At 42.2% G+C, this 20,279-nt stretch overlaps 1 protein-coding gene and 2 non-coding genes across 3 annotated transcripts in view; all 3 read left to right on the forward strand.

Moving 5' to 3' along the window:
* TEX14 (testis expressed 14, intercellular bridge forming factor) overlaps nt 1-20,279 on the forward strand; it is a 174,196-nt gene that overhangs the window by 82,151 nt on the left and 71,766 nt on the right. Inside the window, exon 2 of the mRNA XM_061176383.1 lies at nt 12,382-12,518. Coding sequence (XP_061032366.1) covers nt 12,383-12,518 — 136 coding nt within the window. The 5' untranslated portion in view covers nt 12,382. The remainder of the gene's footprint in view (nt 1-12,381; nt 12,519-20,279) is intronic.
* LOC133081058 (U1 spliceosomal RNA) lies at nt 6,486-6,649 on the forward strand. The gene has a single exon (XR_009698727.1). It is a non-coding gene; the product is annotated as a U1 spliceosomal RNA (small nuclear RNA).
* LOC133081034 (U1 spliceosomal RNA) lies at nt 7,530-7,693 on the forward strand. Its single transcript, XR_009698705.1, has one exon. It is a non-coding gene; the product is annotated as a U1 spliceosomal RNA (small nuclear RNA).

The raw sequence follows: 20,279 nt of genomic DNA on the forward strand, positions 1-20,279 counted from the left end.
AAAACTACAATCCTGCAGCCTGTGGAACAAAAACCACATTTACAGAAAGACAAGATGAAAAGGCAGAGGGCTATATACCAGATGAAGGAACAAGAAAAAACCCCAGAAAAACAACTAAATGAAGTGGAGATAGGCAACCTTCCAGAAAAAGAATTCAGAATAATGATAGTGAAGATGATCTAGGACCTCGGAATAAGAATGGAGGCAAAGATTGAGAAGATGCAAGAAGTGATTAACAAAGACCTAGAAGAATTAAAGAACAAACAAACAGAGATGACCAATACAATAACAAATGAAAACTACACTAGAAGGAATCAATCGCAGAATAACAGGCAGAAGAACGGATAAGTGACCTGGAAGACAGAGTGGTGGAATTCACTGCTGCAGAACAGACTAAAGAAAAAAGAATGAAAAGAAATGAAGACAGCCTAAGAGACCTCTGGGACAACATTAAACGCAACAACATTCGCATTATAGGGGTCCCAGAAGGAGAAGAGAGAGAGAAAGGACCAGAGAAAATATTTGAAGAGATTATAGTCGAAAACTTCCCTAACATGGGAAAGGAAATAGCCACCCAAGTCCAGGAAGCGCAGAGAGTCCCATACAGGATAAACCCAAGGAGAAACACGCCGAGACACATAGTAATCAAAGTGGCAAAAATTAAAGACAAAGAAAAATTATTGAAAGCAGCAAGGGAAAAATGACAAATAACATACAAGGGAACTCCCATAAGGTTAACAGCTGATTTCTCAGCAGAAACTCTACAAGCCAGAAGGGAGTGGCATGATATACTTAAAGTGATGAAAGGGAAGAACCTACAACCAAGATTACTCTACCCGGCAAGGATCTCATTTAGATTTGATGGAGAAATCAAAAGCTTTACAGACAAGCAAAAGCTAAGAGAATTCAGCACCACCAAACCAGCTCTACAACAAATGCTAAAGGAACTTCTCTAAGTGGGAAACACAAGAGAAGAAAAGGACCTACAAAAACAAACCCAAAACAATTAAGAAAATGGTCATAGGAACATACATATCGATAATTACCTTAAATGTGAATGGATTAAATGCTCCAACCAAAAGACACAGGCTTGCTGAATGGATACAAAAACAAGACCCATATATATGCTGTCTACAAGAGACCCACTTTAGACCTAGGGACACATACAGACTGAAAGTGAGGGGATGGAAAAAGATATTCCATGCAAATGGAAATCAAAAGAAAGCTGGAGTAGCTATACTCATATCAGATAAAATAGACTTTAAAATAAGGAATGTTACAAGAGACAAGGAAGGACACTACATAATGATCAAGGGATCAATCCAAGAAGAAGATATAACAATTATAAATATATATGCACCCAACATAGGAGCACCTCAATACATAAGGCAACTGCTAACAGCTATAAAAGAGGAAATTGACAGTAACACAAGACTAGTGGGGGACTTTAACACCTCACTTACACCAATGGACAGATCATCCAAAATGAAAATAAATAAGGAAACAGAAGCTTTAAATGACACAATAGACCAGATAGATTTAATTGATATTTATAGGACATTCCATCCAAAAACAGCAGATTACACTTTCTTCTCAAGTGCGCACCGAACATTCTCCAGGATAGATCACATCTTGGGTCACAAATCAAGCCTCAGTAAATTTAAGAAAATTGAAATCATATCAAGCATCTTTTCTGACCACAACGCTATGAGATTAGAAATCAATTACAGGGAAAAAAACGTAAAAAACACAAACACATGGAGGCTAAACAATACGTTACTAAGCAACCAAGAGATCACTGAAGAAATCAAAGAGGAAATCAAAAAATACCCAGAGACAAATGACAATGAAAACACGACGATCCAAAACCTATGGGATGCGGCAAAAGCAGTTCTAAGAGGGAAGTTTATAGCTATACAAGCCTACCTAAAGAAACAAGAAAAATCTCAAGTAAACAATCTAACCTTACACCTAAAGAAACCAGAGAAAGAAGAACAAACAAAACCCAAAGTTAGCAGAAGGAAAGAAATCATAAAGATCAGAGCAGAAATAAATGAAATAGAAACAAAGAAAACAATAGCAAAGATCAATAAAACTAAAAGCTGGTTCTTTGAGAAGATAAACAAAATTGATAAGCCATTAGCCAGACTCATCAAGAAAAAGAGGGAGAGGACTCAAATCAATAAAATTAGAAATGAAAAAGGAGAAGTTACAACAGACACTGCAGAAATACAAAGCATCCTAAGAGACTACTACAAGCAACTCTATGCCAATAAAATGGACAACCTGGAAGAAATGGACAAATTCTTAGAAAGGTATAACCTTCCAAGACTGAACCAGGAAGAAACAGAAAATATGAATAGACCAATCACAAGTAATGAAATTGAAACTGTGATTAAAAATCTTCCAACAAACAAAAGTCCAGGACCAGATGGCTTCACAGGTGAATTCTATCAAACATTTAGAGAAGAGCTAACACCTATCCTTCTCAAACTCTTCCAAAAAATTGCAGAGGAAGGAACACTCCCAAACTTATTATATGAGGCCACCATCACCCTGATACCAAAACCAGACAAAGACACTACAAAAAAAGAAAATTACAGACCAATATCACTGATGAGTATAGATGCAAAAATCCTCAACAAAATACTAGCAAACAGAATCCAACAACACATTAAAAGGATCATACACCACGATCAAGTGGGATTTATCCCAGGGATGCAAGGATTCTTCAATATACGCAAATCAATCAATGTGATACACCATATTAACAAACTGAAGGATAAAAACCATATGATCGGGCTTCCCTGGTGGCGCAGTGGTTGAGAGTCTGCCTGCCAATGCAGGGGACACGGGTTCGAGCCCTGGTCTGGGAAGATCCCACATGCCACGGAGCAACTGGGCCCGTGAGCCACAATTACTGAGCCTGCGCGTCTGGAGCCTGTGCTCCGCAACAAGAGAGGCCGCAATAGTGAGAGGCCCGTGCACCGCGATGAAGAGTGGCCCCCGCTTGCCACAACTGGAGAAAGCCCTCGCACAGAAATGAAGACCCAACGCAGCCATAAATAAATAAAAATTAAAAAAAAAAATTAAAAAAAAAACAAAAACCATATGATCATCTCAATAGATGCAGAAAAAGCTTTTGACAAAATTCAACACCCATTTATGATAAAAACTCTCCAGAAAGTGGGCATAGAGGGAACCTACCTCAACGTAATAAAGGCCACATATGACAAACCCACAGCAAACATCATTCTCAACAGTGAAAAACTGAAAGCATTTCCTCTAAGGTCAGGAACGAGACAAGGATGTCCACTCTCACCACTGTTATTCAACATAGTTCTGGAAGTACTAGCCACGGCAATCAGAGAGGAAAAAGAAATAAAAGGAATACAAATTGGAAAAGAAGAAGTAAAACTGTCACTGCTGGCAGATGACATGATACTATACATAGAGAATCCTAAAACTGCCGCCAGAAAACTGCTAGAGCTAATTAATGAATTTGGTAAAGTAGCAGGATACAAAATTAATGCACAGAAATCTCTTGCATTCCTATACACTAATGATGAAAAATCTGAAAGAGAAATTATGGAAACACTCCCATTTACCATTGCAACAAAAAGAATAAAATACCTAGGAATAAACCTACCTAGGGAGAGAAAAGACCTGTATGCAGGAAACTATAAGACACTGATGAAAGAAATTAAAGATGATACCAACAGATGGAGAGATATACCATGTTCTTGGATTGGAAGAATCAACATTGTGAAAATGACTTTACTACCCAAAGCAATCTACAGATTCAATGCAATCCCTATGAAATTACCAATGGCATTTTTTACAGAACTAGAACAAATCATCTTAAAATTTGTATGGAGACACAAAAGACCCCGAATAGCCAAAGCAGTCTTGAGGGAAAAAAACGGAGCTGGAGAATCAGACTCCCTGACTTCAGACTATACTACAAAGCTACAGTAATCAAGACAATATGGTACTGGCACAAAAACAGAAACATAGATCAATGGAACAAGATAGAAAACCCAGAGATAAACCCACGCACCTATGGTCAACTAATCTACGACAAAGGAGGCAAAGATATACAATGGAGAAAAGACAGTCTCTTCAATAAGTGGTGCTGGGAAAACTGGACAGCTACATATAAAAGAATGAAATTCGAATACTCCCTAACACCATACACAAAAATAAACTCAAAATGGATTGGAGACCTAAATGTAAGACTGGACACTAAAACTCTTAGAGGAAAACATAGGAAGAACACTCTTTGACATAAATCACAGCAAGATCTTTTTTGATCCACCTCCTAGAGTAATGGAAATAAAAACAAAAATAAACAAATGGGACCTAATGAAACTTCAAAGCTTTTGCACAGCAAAGGAAACCATAAACAAGACGAAAAGACAACCCTCAGAATGGGAGAAAATATTTGCAAACGAATCAACGGACAAAGGATTAATCTCCAAAATATATAAGCTCATTCAGCTCAATATTAAAGAAACAAACACCCCAGTCCAAAAATGGGCAGAAGACCTAAATAGACATTTCTCCAAAGAAGACATACAGACGGCCACGAAGCACATGAAAAGATGCTCAACATCACTAATTATTAGAGAAATGCAAATCAAAACTACAATGAGGTATCACCTCACCCCAGTTAGAATGGGCATCATCAGAAAATCTACAAACAACAAATGCTGGAGAGGGTGTGGAGAAAAGGAAACCCTCTTGCACTGTTGGTGGGAATGTAAATTGATACAGCCACTATGGAGAACAATATGGAGGTTCCTTAAAAAACTAAAAATAGAATTAGCATATGACCCAGCAATCCCACTACTGGGCATATACCCAGAGAAAACCATAATTCAAAAAGACACATGCACCCGAATGTTCATTGCAGCACTATTTACAATAGCCAGGTCATGGAAGCAACCTAAATGCCCATCAACAGACGAATGGATAAAGAAGTTGTGGTACATATATACAATGGAATATTACTCAGCCATAAAAAGGAACGAAATTGAGTCATTTGTTGAGACGTGGATGGATCTAGAGACTGTCATACAGAGTGAAGTAAGTCAGAAAGAGAAAAACAAATATCGTATATTAACGCATGTATGTGGAACCTAGAAAAATGGTACAGATGAACCGGGTTGCAGGGCAGAAGTTGAGACACAGATGTAGAGAACAAACGTATGGACACCAAGGGGGGAAAACTGCGGTGGGGTGGGGATGGTGGTGTGCTGAATTGGGCGATTGGGATTGACATGTATAAAGTGATGTGCATAAAAATTGATGACTGATTAAAAAAATTTAAAAAAAAATTATCTTCCTTTAGCCTCCCCATATATGTTAGTTTCTTTTCCACAATTGTCGCTCTTTGTTCAACTTAATAGAAAAACATTTAGGTTTCCACTTCTTTGGGCCTTCATTTCCGTATGAGGGCGCCTGTACACTTCTGTTAAATAAATGTGTATGCTTTTATCCTGGTAGACCATCTATGCCAGTGTAATTTTCAGGCTGGGCCGGAGACCCTAACAGAGGAGAGGTAAAGTTTGGCTTCCGCACACCACCAAGTCCTTGACACGCTAGTTGCTGCAGAGTTGTTTTGCCCAGAGAGCCTAGCCAGCAAGGGCAGAAAGGAAAACAGTGTGTCATGTATTTTCACTGTCCAGAAAGAACAGAGGAGCGCTCGCTTTGTTACCAAATCCAGGCCAGGTGCTGCTTTCCCTTGCGCCGAGCATGCAGAGGCTTGAATCTTGCTGAAGTCGGATTTGCGTCCCCAACCGCACGGACACCTGTCCAGGAGTGGAATGGCCTGGGTCGGGTGAGGGGCTCGAGGCTGCGTTTGACCCGCGTTCTCCTGTTCAGCTTCCACAGAAATCTTGTGAAGTAGGCAGGCAGTAGTATTCCCACTTTACACTTTTGGGAAATGGAGGTTGAGAGAGACTTGAGGGTATGACCCAGTCCCATAGTGGAGCAGCGAGTCAGGCTCGCAGAACGGACAGTGCGGCCCTCTTCCTCTGAGGGCCGCGCGCCCCCGCCGCCCGCAACTGCCCTGCCCGCCCCTGCGGCGCAGTACTAGGACGCGTAACAAATCTACGCCGTAATTTTTGTGTATGCCTGCCAAGACAAGGAATTGAATAATCTTTTCAGCTACACTTGTCGATGATCGTCTTTGGGGTCGGCACGAGGCATAGCTAGAGCGAACTGACCTCTTCTCCAAAAGCAGTGACGTCGAGTGACAAGAGGCGGGGATATGTAGATGAAGGGCGCGCCGCCTGCTGGTTCGATTTCATTCTTCGCGGGGCAGAATTTCCGCTGAACGTTCAAAGGATGAATCCTGGTCAGTGTCATATGAATAATCCTGCAGTTTCCAACCAAAGGCCTAAAGAACTTGGAATATAATTGACCATAAGTATATTGTGTGCTGAGTTCGAGGGTGAGGTGCCAGGGAGGAATTGCAATCCATACTTACCTGGTAGGGGAGATACCATGATCACGAAGGTGGTTTTCCCAGGGCGAGGCTTATCCATTGCACTCCGGATGTGCTGACCCCTGCGATTTCCCCAAATGTGGGAAACTCGACTGCATAATTTGTGGTAGTGGGGGACTGCGTTCGCGCTCTCCCCTGATATGAAAAGTTTAAAGAAAGGTGTGGTGTTTGTTGTGTGGTTGGTGAGTTAGTGTTCTTTATTGTTTTTATAGTTGTTATTTAGATTCGGTTTGTTATTACAGGAATTCAGAGGTTCTTGGTTTTCTGATCGTAGTTGTATGTCAGTCTTGCCGGTTTTAATTTTTTTTGTTTGAAGGTGTTTTTCATTGTGTACGTTTTTTCACTTGGCTGAGAGCGTCTGTCACTGGCATATCTAGTGAGTTACTGTTAGATTTAGGGACTTAAAAAATCCGAAATTCTTTTATTATTCTAGGTGTTGGAGTTTTATGCGGTGCTCTCTTGTTTTCCGGGGGGAAATCTGTGGTTTTCTTTTGCTCTGTTTTTGGAAGTCCACCGATTAGAACTTTTTGTTTGTTAGCATCTGTTTCTAAATATGAGTTTCTGTTTTACCTAGGCGGTATTTGGGTAATTCGGTATGCCGTTGTCCCACATAATTTCGAAGCTTTAATCACATCCGTAAAATCTGTTATGACCCAGAAAAAAGTAACATTCACAGGTTGCGGCGACTAGGATGCGGACATCACGGAGGGTCTTGCACTGTTTAGCTTACCACATCAACAAAACCCGGGGATAGGTTTGTCCGGCGCAGAAGGATGACGTCACTGAAAGTGCCTGGAGTATGTAAATGAGCGCAGTGTCTGCTGGTTTTGTTCACATTGTACATACATTTGTTATTATTTTGCAAATGTTCTGGTATACGAAATGTTTTTGTTAGGTTTTTATAGTTTGCAGTAGTTTTTATTCATAAGTGAGGGGCTAGAGCGTGCGTGAAGAGAGTGACCATAAGTGTGAAGTGTTTCGTATCTCAGGGTGAGGTGCCAGGTGGTTTAAACAACTCATACTTACCTGGCAGGGGAGATACCATGATCACGAAGGTGGTTTTCCCAGGGCGAGGCTTATCCATTGCACTCCGGATGTGCTGACCCCTGCGATTTCCCCAAATGTGGGAAACTCGACTGCATAATTTGTGGTAGTGGGGGACTGCGTTCGCGCTTTCCCCTGATGAGTTAAGTTTAAAAATAGAGTTTTTAGTGTTTCTGTTTAGCTATTCTTTACAATACAGTCGGCTGCGCTTAGTGTGTTTGTTTTGCTAGGGTGCGGTTTGGGGGTAGTTTTTGTGGTTTATGTTGTTTTTAGAGGAAGATTTGTAAGTAATGTATAGAGTTTTTGGACCATTAGTTTAGAATATGGGGAAATTTAGCTTGCAAAATGTGAGAGCTGAGAGTTGTATGTCGTGGAATGAGAGATTATTTCGTTTTTGAGACGATAGACGATAATATTTGTTAGTTTAGTATTTATCGTTCTTGTAGGATGCTGGCGTTACATGGAGGAGAAAACGACCAAGTTTACAGTAGTGAAATGTGTTTGTAGGTGGAGTTCAGTGTGAGTTATCCGACTAAGTAATTGCAGGAGCTGTCTTGTTTTAAAAAAAGAAAGTGTTTTAGTAATGTTCAGACCTGTTCTAAACCCTAATACTCCGCAGACGGCATTTTTATGAAGTAGGATGACTGGAAAAGAAAAAAAGGCAGTAAGATTAAAAGTACTCAGGGAGTGGTTGTTAGCATGTAAATGATTAACACAGTCGAAGCCCTAATTCTCAGGAATGTGCATTTTCTGCAGCTTTAGGAGAAAAAAAAAGAAAACGTATGAAACTTTAGCGGGCTTGGGGTTTTAAATTTACTTGTATTATTTTGAACATTTTATGTCAAAATGTAGTCATCATGTATTGGTGTAAATGCAATTAAATAAAAGATTTAAAAAGGTTGAAAAACATTAAAATGACCAGTACTAAAAAATAAAACCAGAAGTATTGGTGAAGATCTGGAAAAATTGGGACACTTTTTTCACTGCTGGTGATAACGTAAATGGTCCAGCCACTCTAGCAAACAGTATCGACTAAAAATTTATTCACAACCTACCCGAAAGTTGAGTTTATGTTTTATTCGGCGGGAATTTTTAGGACTTCAAGCCTGGGAGGCAGCATCTCAAGTAACCCTGAGAGAACTGCTCCGAGGAAGTGAGGGGGCCAGCCAGGATATATAGGAGTTTTGCAACAGAGGGTAGATAGTCTGAACGTCAGAAGATTGTTGTTAATTAAAGAAAACCAGATATCGCAAGGTAAGGAATTTAGCGCTCTTCTATGTATGGGAGGATGCAAGAGTCTGGGCTCACCTAAATCCTTCCTTTGATATGCACCTCAGCTATCTGGGGCTAGTATCCTGTGTTTTCATATCCTGTGTTTTCATATCCTGAGTTTCCTCAGAGCTCACCCTAGGGAGTGACTGCAGTCTGATGGCTACTAGATGGCAGGTATTCTCTTCCTTCCTGAGTTCCCTCAGGGCTCACTAGCTCACCGTCGGTGGTGGCTGCAATCACTGACGACTGTGACATCCTTTGTTTACTGATATGGCAGGCAGTATTCCATTTCTCAACAGTATGGCCATTTCTCAAAAAATTAATCCAACAATCCTACTTCTGGGTATATACTCTAAATAATTGAACACAGGGATTTAAAGAGATATTGGAACACATATTCATAGCAGCATTATTCACAGTAGCCAAAGGTGGAATCAGCCTGTGTCCATCAATGGGTTAATGGATAAACAAAATGGGGTGTATATACATAGTGGGAAATTATTCAGCCTTATAAAAGGAAGGATATTCTGAAATATGCTACAACATGGATGAATCTTCAGGACATAGTGAAATACATGAGTCACAAAAGGACAAATAAGTGTTTCCACTTACGTGAAGCACCAAGTGTAGTCAAATTCATAGACACAGAAAGTAAAATGGTGGTTGCCAGGGCCTGGGAGGAGGAGAAAATGCAGAGTTAGTATCTAATGGGGTATGGAGTTCCAGTTTGGAAAGATGAAAAAAATTCTGGAGATGGATGGTAGTGATTGTAGTACGACAGTGTGAATATACTCATGCTACTGAACACTTAAAATTTGTTTAAAGTGGTAAATGCTATGTATATTTTTACCACAATAAAATAAAGAAGGAATAAAGGCAGTGTTACATACAGGCGAACATTCCAGTGTGACAGAGCCTGAAAATGCACATTGGATTTGTCCAGGTGTAAGAAGATATTGGGGGACTTCCCTGGTCGTCCAGTGGTTAAGAGTCCTCCTTCCAATGCAGGGGACGTGGGTTTGATCCCTGGTCGGGGAACTAAGAGCCCACATGCCGCGGGGCAACTAAGCCCACACGGTACAACGAAGAACCTTCACACCACAGCTAAGACCCGACGCAGCCAAATAAATAAATATTTTTTAAAAAAGAAGAAGATATTGGGGGCTTTGGCCAGGAGCCCACTGTCAGGGGTATGGGGGAGAATAACACACTAGCAGACCATTCCAGCTGAATGGATGAATGAATTGGAGATAGTAACTGTAGACTCCTCTTTCAAGAATATTTTCCACTTTTTTTTAATAGATTATTTCAATGGGTGATAAGCACTTTTTATTTTTTTTAATATTTATTTAAAATATTAAACTTTTTTCTTTATAATTATTAAAACATCCCATGCCTTTACTAAACTAAAATAAAACTATATGCATATCCATATGCCATATCTAGCTATTACAGAAATTTATTTTCTGAAGGTTCTGGAGGCTAGAAGTCCAAGATCAAGGTGCCGATAGGGTCGGGTTCTTCTGAAGCTTCTCTCCTAGGTTTGCAGGTGGCCACTCTCTTGCTGCCTATTCACATGGTTGTTCCTCTGTGCAAGTGCCCCTGGTGTCTCCTTCTTCTTCTTATAGGGACACCAGTTGTATTGGATTATGGCCTCATTCTAACAGCCTCATTTTAACTTAATCACGTCTTTAAAGACTTTATCTATGTAAATCAAATAGAAATATGCTACTCATTTTTAATGCCTGGATATAGTAGGGAGGCAGAAAGGGGGGTGGGGTGGGGTGGGGAATGGAGGTGGGGAAGGAAAGTTATAAAAGCTTCAGCTCATATTTAAACCAAACAATATTTTCTGAGTCACTGTTCTTTGCTTAACAATGTTGTGATTACTAGGATGCTATAGGCACCGACATGGCTAGTAACAAGTACAAAGAAAATAAAGTTAAAACACTCAAGGTATTAGCATTTCCACATTTTATCAGTAGATAAATTAAGAGGGGGTTACTTCTCAGTAACCTAAAAGCCTCTTGGCTGGGGAAGACCCACAGAATGTGTCAATCTTTCTGGTGTTTGTTTCACTTCACCTCATATCCCGCCCTCTATGTCTCTCCATGGATCGCTCAGTTATGCCCCTGATATGCATGCTTGTTGATTCATGCAAATGGGGCTTCCTTCTCTTATCCACTGTCTGTGGAATACCAGCCTGGTGCCACTTGTCTGCCCTGCTAGACCAAGCATTGTGATGACAGTGATCCTATTTTAGGTGACTTACACAGAACCTGTCACCTGTGAGACACGTGGTAGGTATACCACAATCACTGGTCAGGTGTGGATGCTACATGTGGGAAGTTTAAATTTCTTTGCATGGTTCTTGTGTGCACAGTAGCAGCTAACAACTACTGAGAGCTCCTTGGTGCCAGGCAGAGTTCTAAGCACTTTACAGAGTTCTAAGATTTTATTTAACATCTCAGCAGCTCTCTGGTTATTATTACCCCCATTTATAGATGAGGAAATTGAGGCCCATCAGTTATATAATTTCTCCAAGGTCACACAGTTAGGGAGGTGACAGAGCCAGGACGAGAACTTCAGAGTCTGAACTGGGAACCCAACACACATACTATCTACTTTCCTACATAAATGACTGCATTTGTATACTAGCCTTTCAAAGTTAATACCCTCTTGGGAATTCCCTAGCGGTCCAGTGGTTAGGACTCCGCGCTTTCACTGCCGAGGGTGTGGGTTCAATCCCTAGTCGGGGAACTAAGATCCTGCAAGCCACAAAAAACAAAACAAAAAAATCCCACAAAGTTAATACTCTGCAAATTTTCTTAATTACTCAACAAATACGTGTATTTCTTTTTTTTTTTTTAATTAATTAATTTATTTATTTATTTTTGGCTGTGTTGGGTCTTCGTTTCTGTGCGAGGGCTTTCTCTAGTTGTGGCAAGCGGGGGCCACTCTTCATTGCGGTGCGCGGGCCTCTCACTGTCACGGCCTCTCTTGTTGCGGAGCACAGGCTCCAGACGCGCAGGCTCAGTAGTTGTGGCTCACGGGCCTAGTTGCTCCGCGGCATGTGGGATCTTCCCAGACCAGGGCTCGAACCTGTGTCCCCTGCATTGACAGGCAGACTCTCAACCACTGCGCCACCAGGGAAGCCCCACATGTATTCCTAATTTTACTTTTTGGTAGTCGTCACTTTTTCACTTCAAGGAATTGATGATAAATATGTTGAGTTCTTCAATTTCAACAGTAACATTGAGAATAAACTTTAGTCTTGTAGAATTTATTTTTACATTTTTTGGCCATGCCACGCGGCATGTGGGATCGTAGTTCCCTGACCAGGGATCAAACCCGGGTCCCCGGCAGTGGAAGCGCAGAGTCTTAACCACTGGACTGCCAGGGAAGTCCCTAATCTTATAGAATTTCAGTAATTGTCCCCTAATGCTGTTCATTATCAATGAAAATGGACAAGAAGTGAAAGAAATGTGAAAGAATCTACGTTCTTTCCTTGCATTTCTGATTCAGTTAGAGCATGTTGCTTTCTTTTGAAACAGGATGTCTCGGGCCGTTCATCTTCCAGTCCCCTGTCCTGTTCAACTTGGTTCGTTAAGAAATGACTCCTTGGAAGCACAGCTTCATGAGTATGTCAAACAGGGGAACTATGTGAAAGTGAAGAAGATTCTTAAGAAAGGTAGGCACCGTATTAAAATGGCAGATGTGACTTGATTGACATTACTGAATAACATCAGAAGGAAAACCAGGTACATCATAAAACTGTGAGTTCTTGGGGAAATTGGAAGTTAAATTTAGAAATGAGATGTTCTCTACCAGTGCAGTCAGATTGTTCAGTAGAGGTCTTAAATTGCTGGAGGCTGTTTTGTTTTGTTATGTGCTAAGGAACTATAAAGTCTTCCAACCGTTAGGCTCCTAAGGGTTTCTCCTCAGGCCCCAGCCACCCACCTTGGATTCTGCCTGATTCCCTTTTCTCCTTCAAATCTACTCCGCCCACTGAGTCTTCTGAGGCCTGTGGTGGAGAGAAGGCCAGTTTTCACAGCTCTCTTCTTCCTTGCTCCTTAGAGGCACTTGGTACTTTTGTTTTCAGGGTGTTTTGTTTTTGTTTTTGTTTTTGTTTTTTGCTGTAGGCTATAGGCACCTCAGCCTGTAGAGCAGACAGAAATAAGAAACATAGCTCAGGCAGTCTTCAAAAGCACAAACAAACAAACACAAAAAAACATACACAGACAAAACCTCTGCTGGTATTTGCCCCTGATCTAGAGATCCAGACCTGCTTTTTCTAGAATAACCAGAAGACCTGTTAGATTCCCCCCTTCCTTCTTAGTATTAAAGGGAAGGCTTATAAGGCTTCTCTCAGCTGGTTTGTGGAACAGTCAGGGTGACCTAATTTTTCTACAGTGTTTCTCTATTTGCCTCAACAGTATTCCTGAGGACTTCCAGAAAGGTAACACCAGTTTTGTTTCGTTTTTAATAATTATTTATTTATTTATTTTGCCTGCGCCGCGTCTTAGTTGCAGCATGCGGGCTCTTAGTTGCGGCATGCATGCAGGATCTAGTTCCCTGACCAGGGATTGAACCCGGGCCCCCTGCATTGGGAGCGTGGAGTCTTACCCACTGGACCACCAGGGAAGTCCCGTAACACCAGTTTTTGTAGGACCCAACTACCCCAAAAATACTTCTCTCAAAAACTTTTCGGGGCTTCCCTGGTGGCACAGTGGTTAAGAATCCGCCTGCCAATGCAGGGGACACGGGTTCGAGCCCTGGTCCGGGAAGATCCCACATGCCGCGGAGCAACTAAGCCCGTGCGCCACAACTACTGAGCCTGCGCTCTAGAGCCCGCGAACCACAGCTACTGAAGCCCGTGTGCCACAACTACTGAAGCCCGCGTGCCTAGAGCCTGTGCTCTGCAACAAGAGAAGCCACCACGATGAGTAGCCTGCGCCCCGCAACAAAGAGTAGCCCCCGCTCACTGCAACTAGAGAAAGCCCGCGTGCAGCAGTGAAGACCCAATGCAGCCAAAAATTAAATAAATGAATAAATAAATAAATTTATTAAAAAAAAAAAAAAAAACTTTTCAAGTGCTTCTGGGGTCTTCCCTGGCAGTCCAGTGGTTAAGACTCAGCGCTTCCAATGCAGGGGGCACAGGTTCTATCCCTGGTCAGGGAAATAAGATCCCACATCCTGCGCAGTGTGGGCCAAAAAAAAAAAGGTCTCAAGGGTTTCCATGTACCACCCCTAGAATCTACAGATGAAGTGGCTGATGGTGAACTCAATTTATTTGAAAGTTTCTGTTTTCTACCCCCTCAAAGATTTTGCACTTTACCTCATAACACATCCATGTTTTAATATAAAAATTGATGTTCAAGATAGGTATGCTATGACTTCTAGTGTCTGTCTATCCACATCCTCCAGTATCAGAAGCAGAGTTCTAGGACATTTTTTATCTCCTAGACATCTCCTGAATGTTCTGCATCTTCAAATTCTTTTTTTTTAAACTCTTTTTTTTTGAGGTACAGTTATTATACAATATTATATAAGTTTCAGGTGTACAACATAGTGATTCACAAATTTTAAAAGTTATACTCCACTTATAGTTATTGTAAGCTATTGGCTATATTCCCTGTGTTGTACGATATACTCTTGTAGCTTACTTATTTTATACGTTGTGGTTTGTACCTCTTAATCCCCTACCCCTATTCTGCCCCTTCCCACTTCCTTCTCCCCACTGGTAAGCACTAGTTTGTTCTCTATATCTGTGAGTCTGTTTGTCAGATTCACTAGTTTGTTTTATTTTTAGCTTCCACATATAAGTGATATCATACAATACTTGTCTTTCTCTGACTTAACGCATCTTCAAATTTTTGACATTGAACTAGAGCAGGGGATGAGGTTGACAGGTATAACTGGGTATGAAGCAGGACTTCATCTGTGCCTGGAAATTTCGTCTAAATCCTCAGAGTGAAGAACAAGGGGTGATAAATGCCCCCACAGTCTAAAGCAAGGCTTCTTAGGAGATGGCCAAAATGATCTTGGACCTTCAACTCCATCACCCACGTCAGGCCTATCTAAGAGAAGGTGATGGGGCAGCGGCGGGAGTGTCAGTGGAAAGATTTTTTCAAAGGCATTCACAGGAATAGAATGCTGTGGCTTTTCCCTCTTTCCCAGCCTCAAGCCTAGTAAGAGGCCATTCAGGTGAACCTCATGGAGATAATTGTGATGCCTACAAGCAGGAGAGTTGGGAGCCTATGGCCCAGCCTGCTGAACAACAGAAACATGCCAGCCCACCCCAGCTGCCACCAAGTTAGCATGAATAGAACCTGGCATGTTACCTGGAATTTAGGGGTCAGGAGGACTGCCATCTGCCTCCTACCTGGAGCAGTTCTTGATGGCTGGATGAGCATAAGAGATCAGCTTTTGGAGTAGCCATACTTTCATCAGTTGTGGGGTAGGTAGACTCTATGCAGGGTAGCTGAGCCATCTAAACGGACCTCACCTATGAAGGAAGGAAGAATCCCCACAGAGAGGCTGGAGATGTAGCAAGAAGTCAGCAGAAATGCAAACCAGAACTACATTGAGGTATCATCTCACATTGGTCAGAATGGCTGTCATCAAAAAGTCTACAAACAATAAATGCTGGAGAGGCTGTGGAGAAAAGGGAGGGAACCCTTCTACACTGTTGGTGAGAACGTAAATTGGTACAACCATTATGGAGAACAGTATGGAGGTTTCTTAAAAAACTAAAAATAGAACTACCATATACCACTCTTAGGCATATATCTGGAGAAAACTCTAATTCAAAAAGATACATGCACCCCAGTGTTCATAGCAGCACTATTTACAATAGCCAAGACATGGAAGCAACCTAAATGTCCATCAACAGATGAATGGATAAAGAAGATGTAGTACTTATAACTGGTGGAATATTACTCAGCCATAACAAAGAATGAATTAATGCCATTTGCATCAACATGGATGGACCCAGAGATTATCATACTAAGTGAAGTAAGTCAGACAGAGAAAGACAAAACAAATACCATATGATATCGCTTATATGTGGAATCTAAAAAAATGATAACAAATGAACTTACAAAATAAAGAGAGTCACAGACGTAGAAAACAAACTTTTGGTTATCAGTGGGTAAAGGGGATGGGAGGAATAAATTTGGAGATTGGGATTAATATATACACACTACTATATATAAAATAGATAACTAATAAGGACCTACTGTGTAGCATAGGGAACTCTACTCAGTACTCTATAATGACCTATATGGGAAAAGAATCTAAAAAAGAGTGGATATATGTATATGTATAACTGATTCACTTTGCTGTACAGCAGAAACTAACACAACATTGTAAATCAACTATACTCCAATAAAAATTTAAAAAAAAAAAAAAGTCAGCAGGAGAGGGCAATGGCCTGCATTAGGGCGGTGTGCAATCGAGTGGAGATACCTGAAGGACCCACTAACCCCTCCCACAAAAGAGCAGGCATTAGGACAAAGCCACAGGCAACGAAGAGCATCAGCTAAGTACAAAGGCCTTTGCCCCTTGTCATCTCATTGGTTCTCTCCCTCCTTCAGCTCTGGAGTTGTCAGAAACAGCCCTGAGATCAGAGGAGTGGAAGAGCAAGGAAGAGGTTTTGATTTCAAAAGGACTGGGCAATTTATTACCTGAAATGAGGCTGTGCTTTGACTGCCTCAGAGTGACTGAAAGAGTATGGGATCTGCCTGAGTCGCCTTTCAGGAGAGGGGCAGCAAGAACTAACTGACAGAGTGTACTTGAGGGTAGTAGAAGAAAAGTTGTTTCCTGATTGTATCCTACTTAGTTCATCCCATTCAGAAGACCAGATACTACAGATTATATGAGCTCTAAAACCCAAAGGATGAGTTCCAGAACCTCAGACCAGACTTTATTCATTTTTTTATTACACGTATATTAATTGAGCCTCGGGGTTAGAGCAGCCAAGGAAAGATGTACAGCCCTGCCTTCCAGAGTATAATCCAGCAGAAGAAACAGACATGAGTCGGTAATTGAAGTCCTGAGAAGGGCAGGAGGCGAAGGAAGCACACAAGGTACATCTCAGCCTCATCTGGGAGGTAATCAAGGGAAAATTCTTAGAGAAAGTGATATTTAGGCTTGGGCCCTAAAGAAGAAAAGTTGACGTGAAAGAAGTAAAAGGTAAAAGTTGGAGGCAAGGGAGGATTTAAAGGGATGCAAAGGCCCTGAGGATAGAAAAGTGTGTGGATCACTTGAGTTGGAGGAAAAGGCAAAGTGGTGGGAGAGAGTGGTAGGGGGGTGAAACTGGCAAGGTAATCTGAAGCCACACCAGGCCTTGTGGGCTGTTGGAAGGATTTTGGTAATAGGTGCCTCTGTATTTAGGATTGTTACAGTTTCCTGGTGAATTGACCCTGTTATCATTATGAGATGTCCCTTCTTATCTCTGGTAATACTCGTTGTCTTGAAGTCTACTTTTTCTGATATACAGCCACTTCAGACTCCTTATGCTTACTACTTATGGAATATCTTTAGAGTTAAATATGTCTTCTGTAGAGAGCACAGAGTTGGGATTTGTGCTTTAAAATCCATTCTGATACTCTCTGCCTTTTAACTAGAGAGTTTAGTCCATTAACATTTTAGGTAATTATTGATATGGTTTATTACAAAGAACACAATTCAGGAACAGCCAGATGAAAGAGATTTAGGGCAAGGCATGGTGTGTGTGTGAGTGCTTGGAGCTTCCATGCCCTCTTTGGGTACACCACCCTTCCAGCACTTCAGTTGGTTTACCAACCTGGAAGTTCTCCAAACCTAATCAGTTAGGGTTTTTATGGAGGTTTCATTATTTAGGCATGATTGATTTGGCCATTGGTGACTGATGTCAATCTTCAGCCCCTCTGTCCTGCTGGAGGTGGGACAAGGTTTGAAGTGGAGGGTTGTGGCAGAGCTGAAAGTCCCAACCCTCTAATCATGAATTGGTCTTGGTCTTTCTGGTGACCAGCCCATCCTGAAACTATCTCAGAACCCCTCAGCCAAGAGTCATCTCATCAGCATACCAAAGACACTTATCACTCCTAACACTAAGGAAATTCCAAGGGTTTTAGGAGCTCTTGTGCCAGGTACCTGAGAGTAGAGTTCTATTTCTAAATGGTTGCTCTGGCTGCGGAAGGTTATCAGGTATGTGAGGAGAGGGAGAAAAGAGTAGGATGACTTGTTTTTGGTTTGAGCAACTGGGTTGAACGTGGTGTCATTGCCAGAAAGAGGAATAGGTTTGGGAAAGAAGCTATTGGAAGTCAGTCTGGGCCAGCTGAGTTAGACACCTGTGATTCAGCTAAGTGGAATATCAAATAGAAGCTGGGTATATGAGCCTGCAGCCCAGAAGAGATCTGTCTGCATATCCATGTTTTGAACCCAAGGATGATCAAGCGAAGAGGGCTGAAAACGCTGCTGGCAGGAATCTCACTCTCTTACAGACAGGCAGCCCTTGTTGGGGCAGGAGTAGAGAAAAAAGGAGGGGAAAACCAGGTGGTTCCCAGCAGTTATGTCAGTAACCAGGTTGAGGGAAAGAAAAATACATACAATGATTCATCATGCATTCAGTTAGTCTGCATTTGTTGGGCATCTACTATGGCTGGCAAGGGGCTGCAGATGCAAAGATAAATATGACCTGGTTCCTGCTTTTAAAGACCTCACAGTTGAGTAGGGGAAAATAAATGCATTTATAACACAGTGAGCTATGTAGAGGCACTTACAAAGATAATTAGGGACACAAAGCACATAGTGGTCACTGTTAGCTGGGAAGGTGAGGGAAGGCATCTGGAGGAGGTGACGAGAGCTGAGAATCTGCTCATAGGAGGCCAAGGGATGGCATGGATAGTGAGGGATCCACAGAAAGGTTGGAGAAACAGAGAGTGGAAAAGTCTTAGTTATGGAAGGGCCCAGACCAAAGACAAGGGGCCCTTGGGTGAAAGTGACTAGAAGGCACCTTATAACTCTTTAAGACATAAGGAACCTGCTCTGACCCCAAGGAGATGTGTCCCAGACCTGGCCGGATTGCCCCAACACTGTCCGTTTCTCTGAAGGGATTTACTTCAGAGCATTTGGCTGTCTCTAAGGAGATTCTATTAGAAGTGGTTAGATGAGATGGACCTGATAGTCACGTTAGCCATGTCACTATGATGCAATAAAAATGTGGTTGAGGGCTTCCCTGGTGGCGCAGTGGTTGAGAATCTACCTGCCAATGCAGGAGACACGGGTTCGAGCCCTGGTCTGGGAAGATCCCACATGCCGTGGAGCAACTGGGCCCGTGAGCCACAACTACTGAGCCTGCGCATCTGGAGCCTGTGCTCCGCAACAAGAGAGGCCGCGATAGTGAAGAGGCCCGCGCACCACGATGAAGATTGGCCCCGCTTGCCGCAACTAGAGAAAGCCCTCGCACAGAAACAAAGACCCAACACAGCCAAAAATAAATATAAAATAAATAAATAAATAAATAAAAGATTATTTAAAAAAAAAAAAATGTGGTTGATTCAGGAAATCACGTGTATGTCCATGCAGTACTGTGCTTTCTGGCATGCTGGAAGACGTGGGGGCAGAAGCATCTTTACAACAGGAAGTTAAATGATGAAAACAGTTACCCACCATCATATATCAGGTGTGTTCTTTGAGGAGAAGCTGGGACCAACTTTTGCCACAAGTAAATGGGTCGGCTTCCTCTGAGATTTGGAAGCCAGGAAGATCAGTCATTCAAGACTGAACTTTGAGGGATGGTGTATTTAGTGCTTTTTTTTTTTTTTGCCACTGCGTGGGTATGTGGGATCTTAGTTCCCCATCAGGGATCGAACCCCAGCCTGCTGCCGTGAAAGCGGGGAGTCCTAACCACTGGACCACCAGGGAATTCCCTTTAGTGCTTTCTTAGAGAAATGAATTCAATTGGAGACTAGAACTCCTGATGGCGACACCTTCGCTTTCCAGAAAGAACCCAGACTTGATCCAGTGCCAGATGTACCTAGTACCTACCTGTGGTTCCCTTGAGGAGCTGTGTGACGGATGCTCTAGCCAGCATGTATGAGAATGGGGAAATAATCACACCCTTTTCCTTCACTTGTTTAGAGGATGAAGTGAGACAATGGGTTAAAATGCCTATCATGGAGAAGGCACTCATAAACCACCATGGGTACCTTCGTTATTATGCGGGATTACACTAGTTCTGTGTCCCTCTCTTTTGTCCTTCTTCCCCCACCTCTCTTTTTCAAGGCAAAGGAAACCTGGTCTTTCCAAGTCGGCGGATTTCTCCAGCAGGCAAGAGGCAGTCCAGAGGGACCGGTGGCGGGGAGCGTGTTTGCTTAGCCTACAGAGGGGCGACGCGACCCGTCCTGGACCCTGGGGGCGCAGGGGGCGGGGGGCGGGGTAATAGCAGCCTGGGGTAGGAGTCAGA

This window comes from Eubalaena glacialis, chromosome 19, assembly GCF_028564815.1.
Source record: "Eubalaena glacialis isolate mEubGla1 chromosome 19, mEubGla1.1.hap2.+ XY, whole genome shotgun sequence".
In the NCBI taxonomy this organism is placed as follows: Eukaryota; Metazoa; Chordata; class Mammalia; order Artiodactyla; family Balaenidae; genus Eubalaena; species Eubalaena glacialis.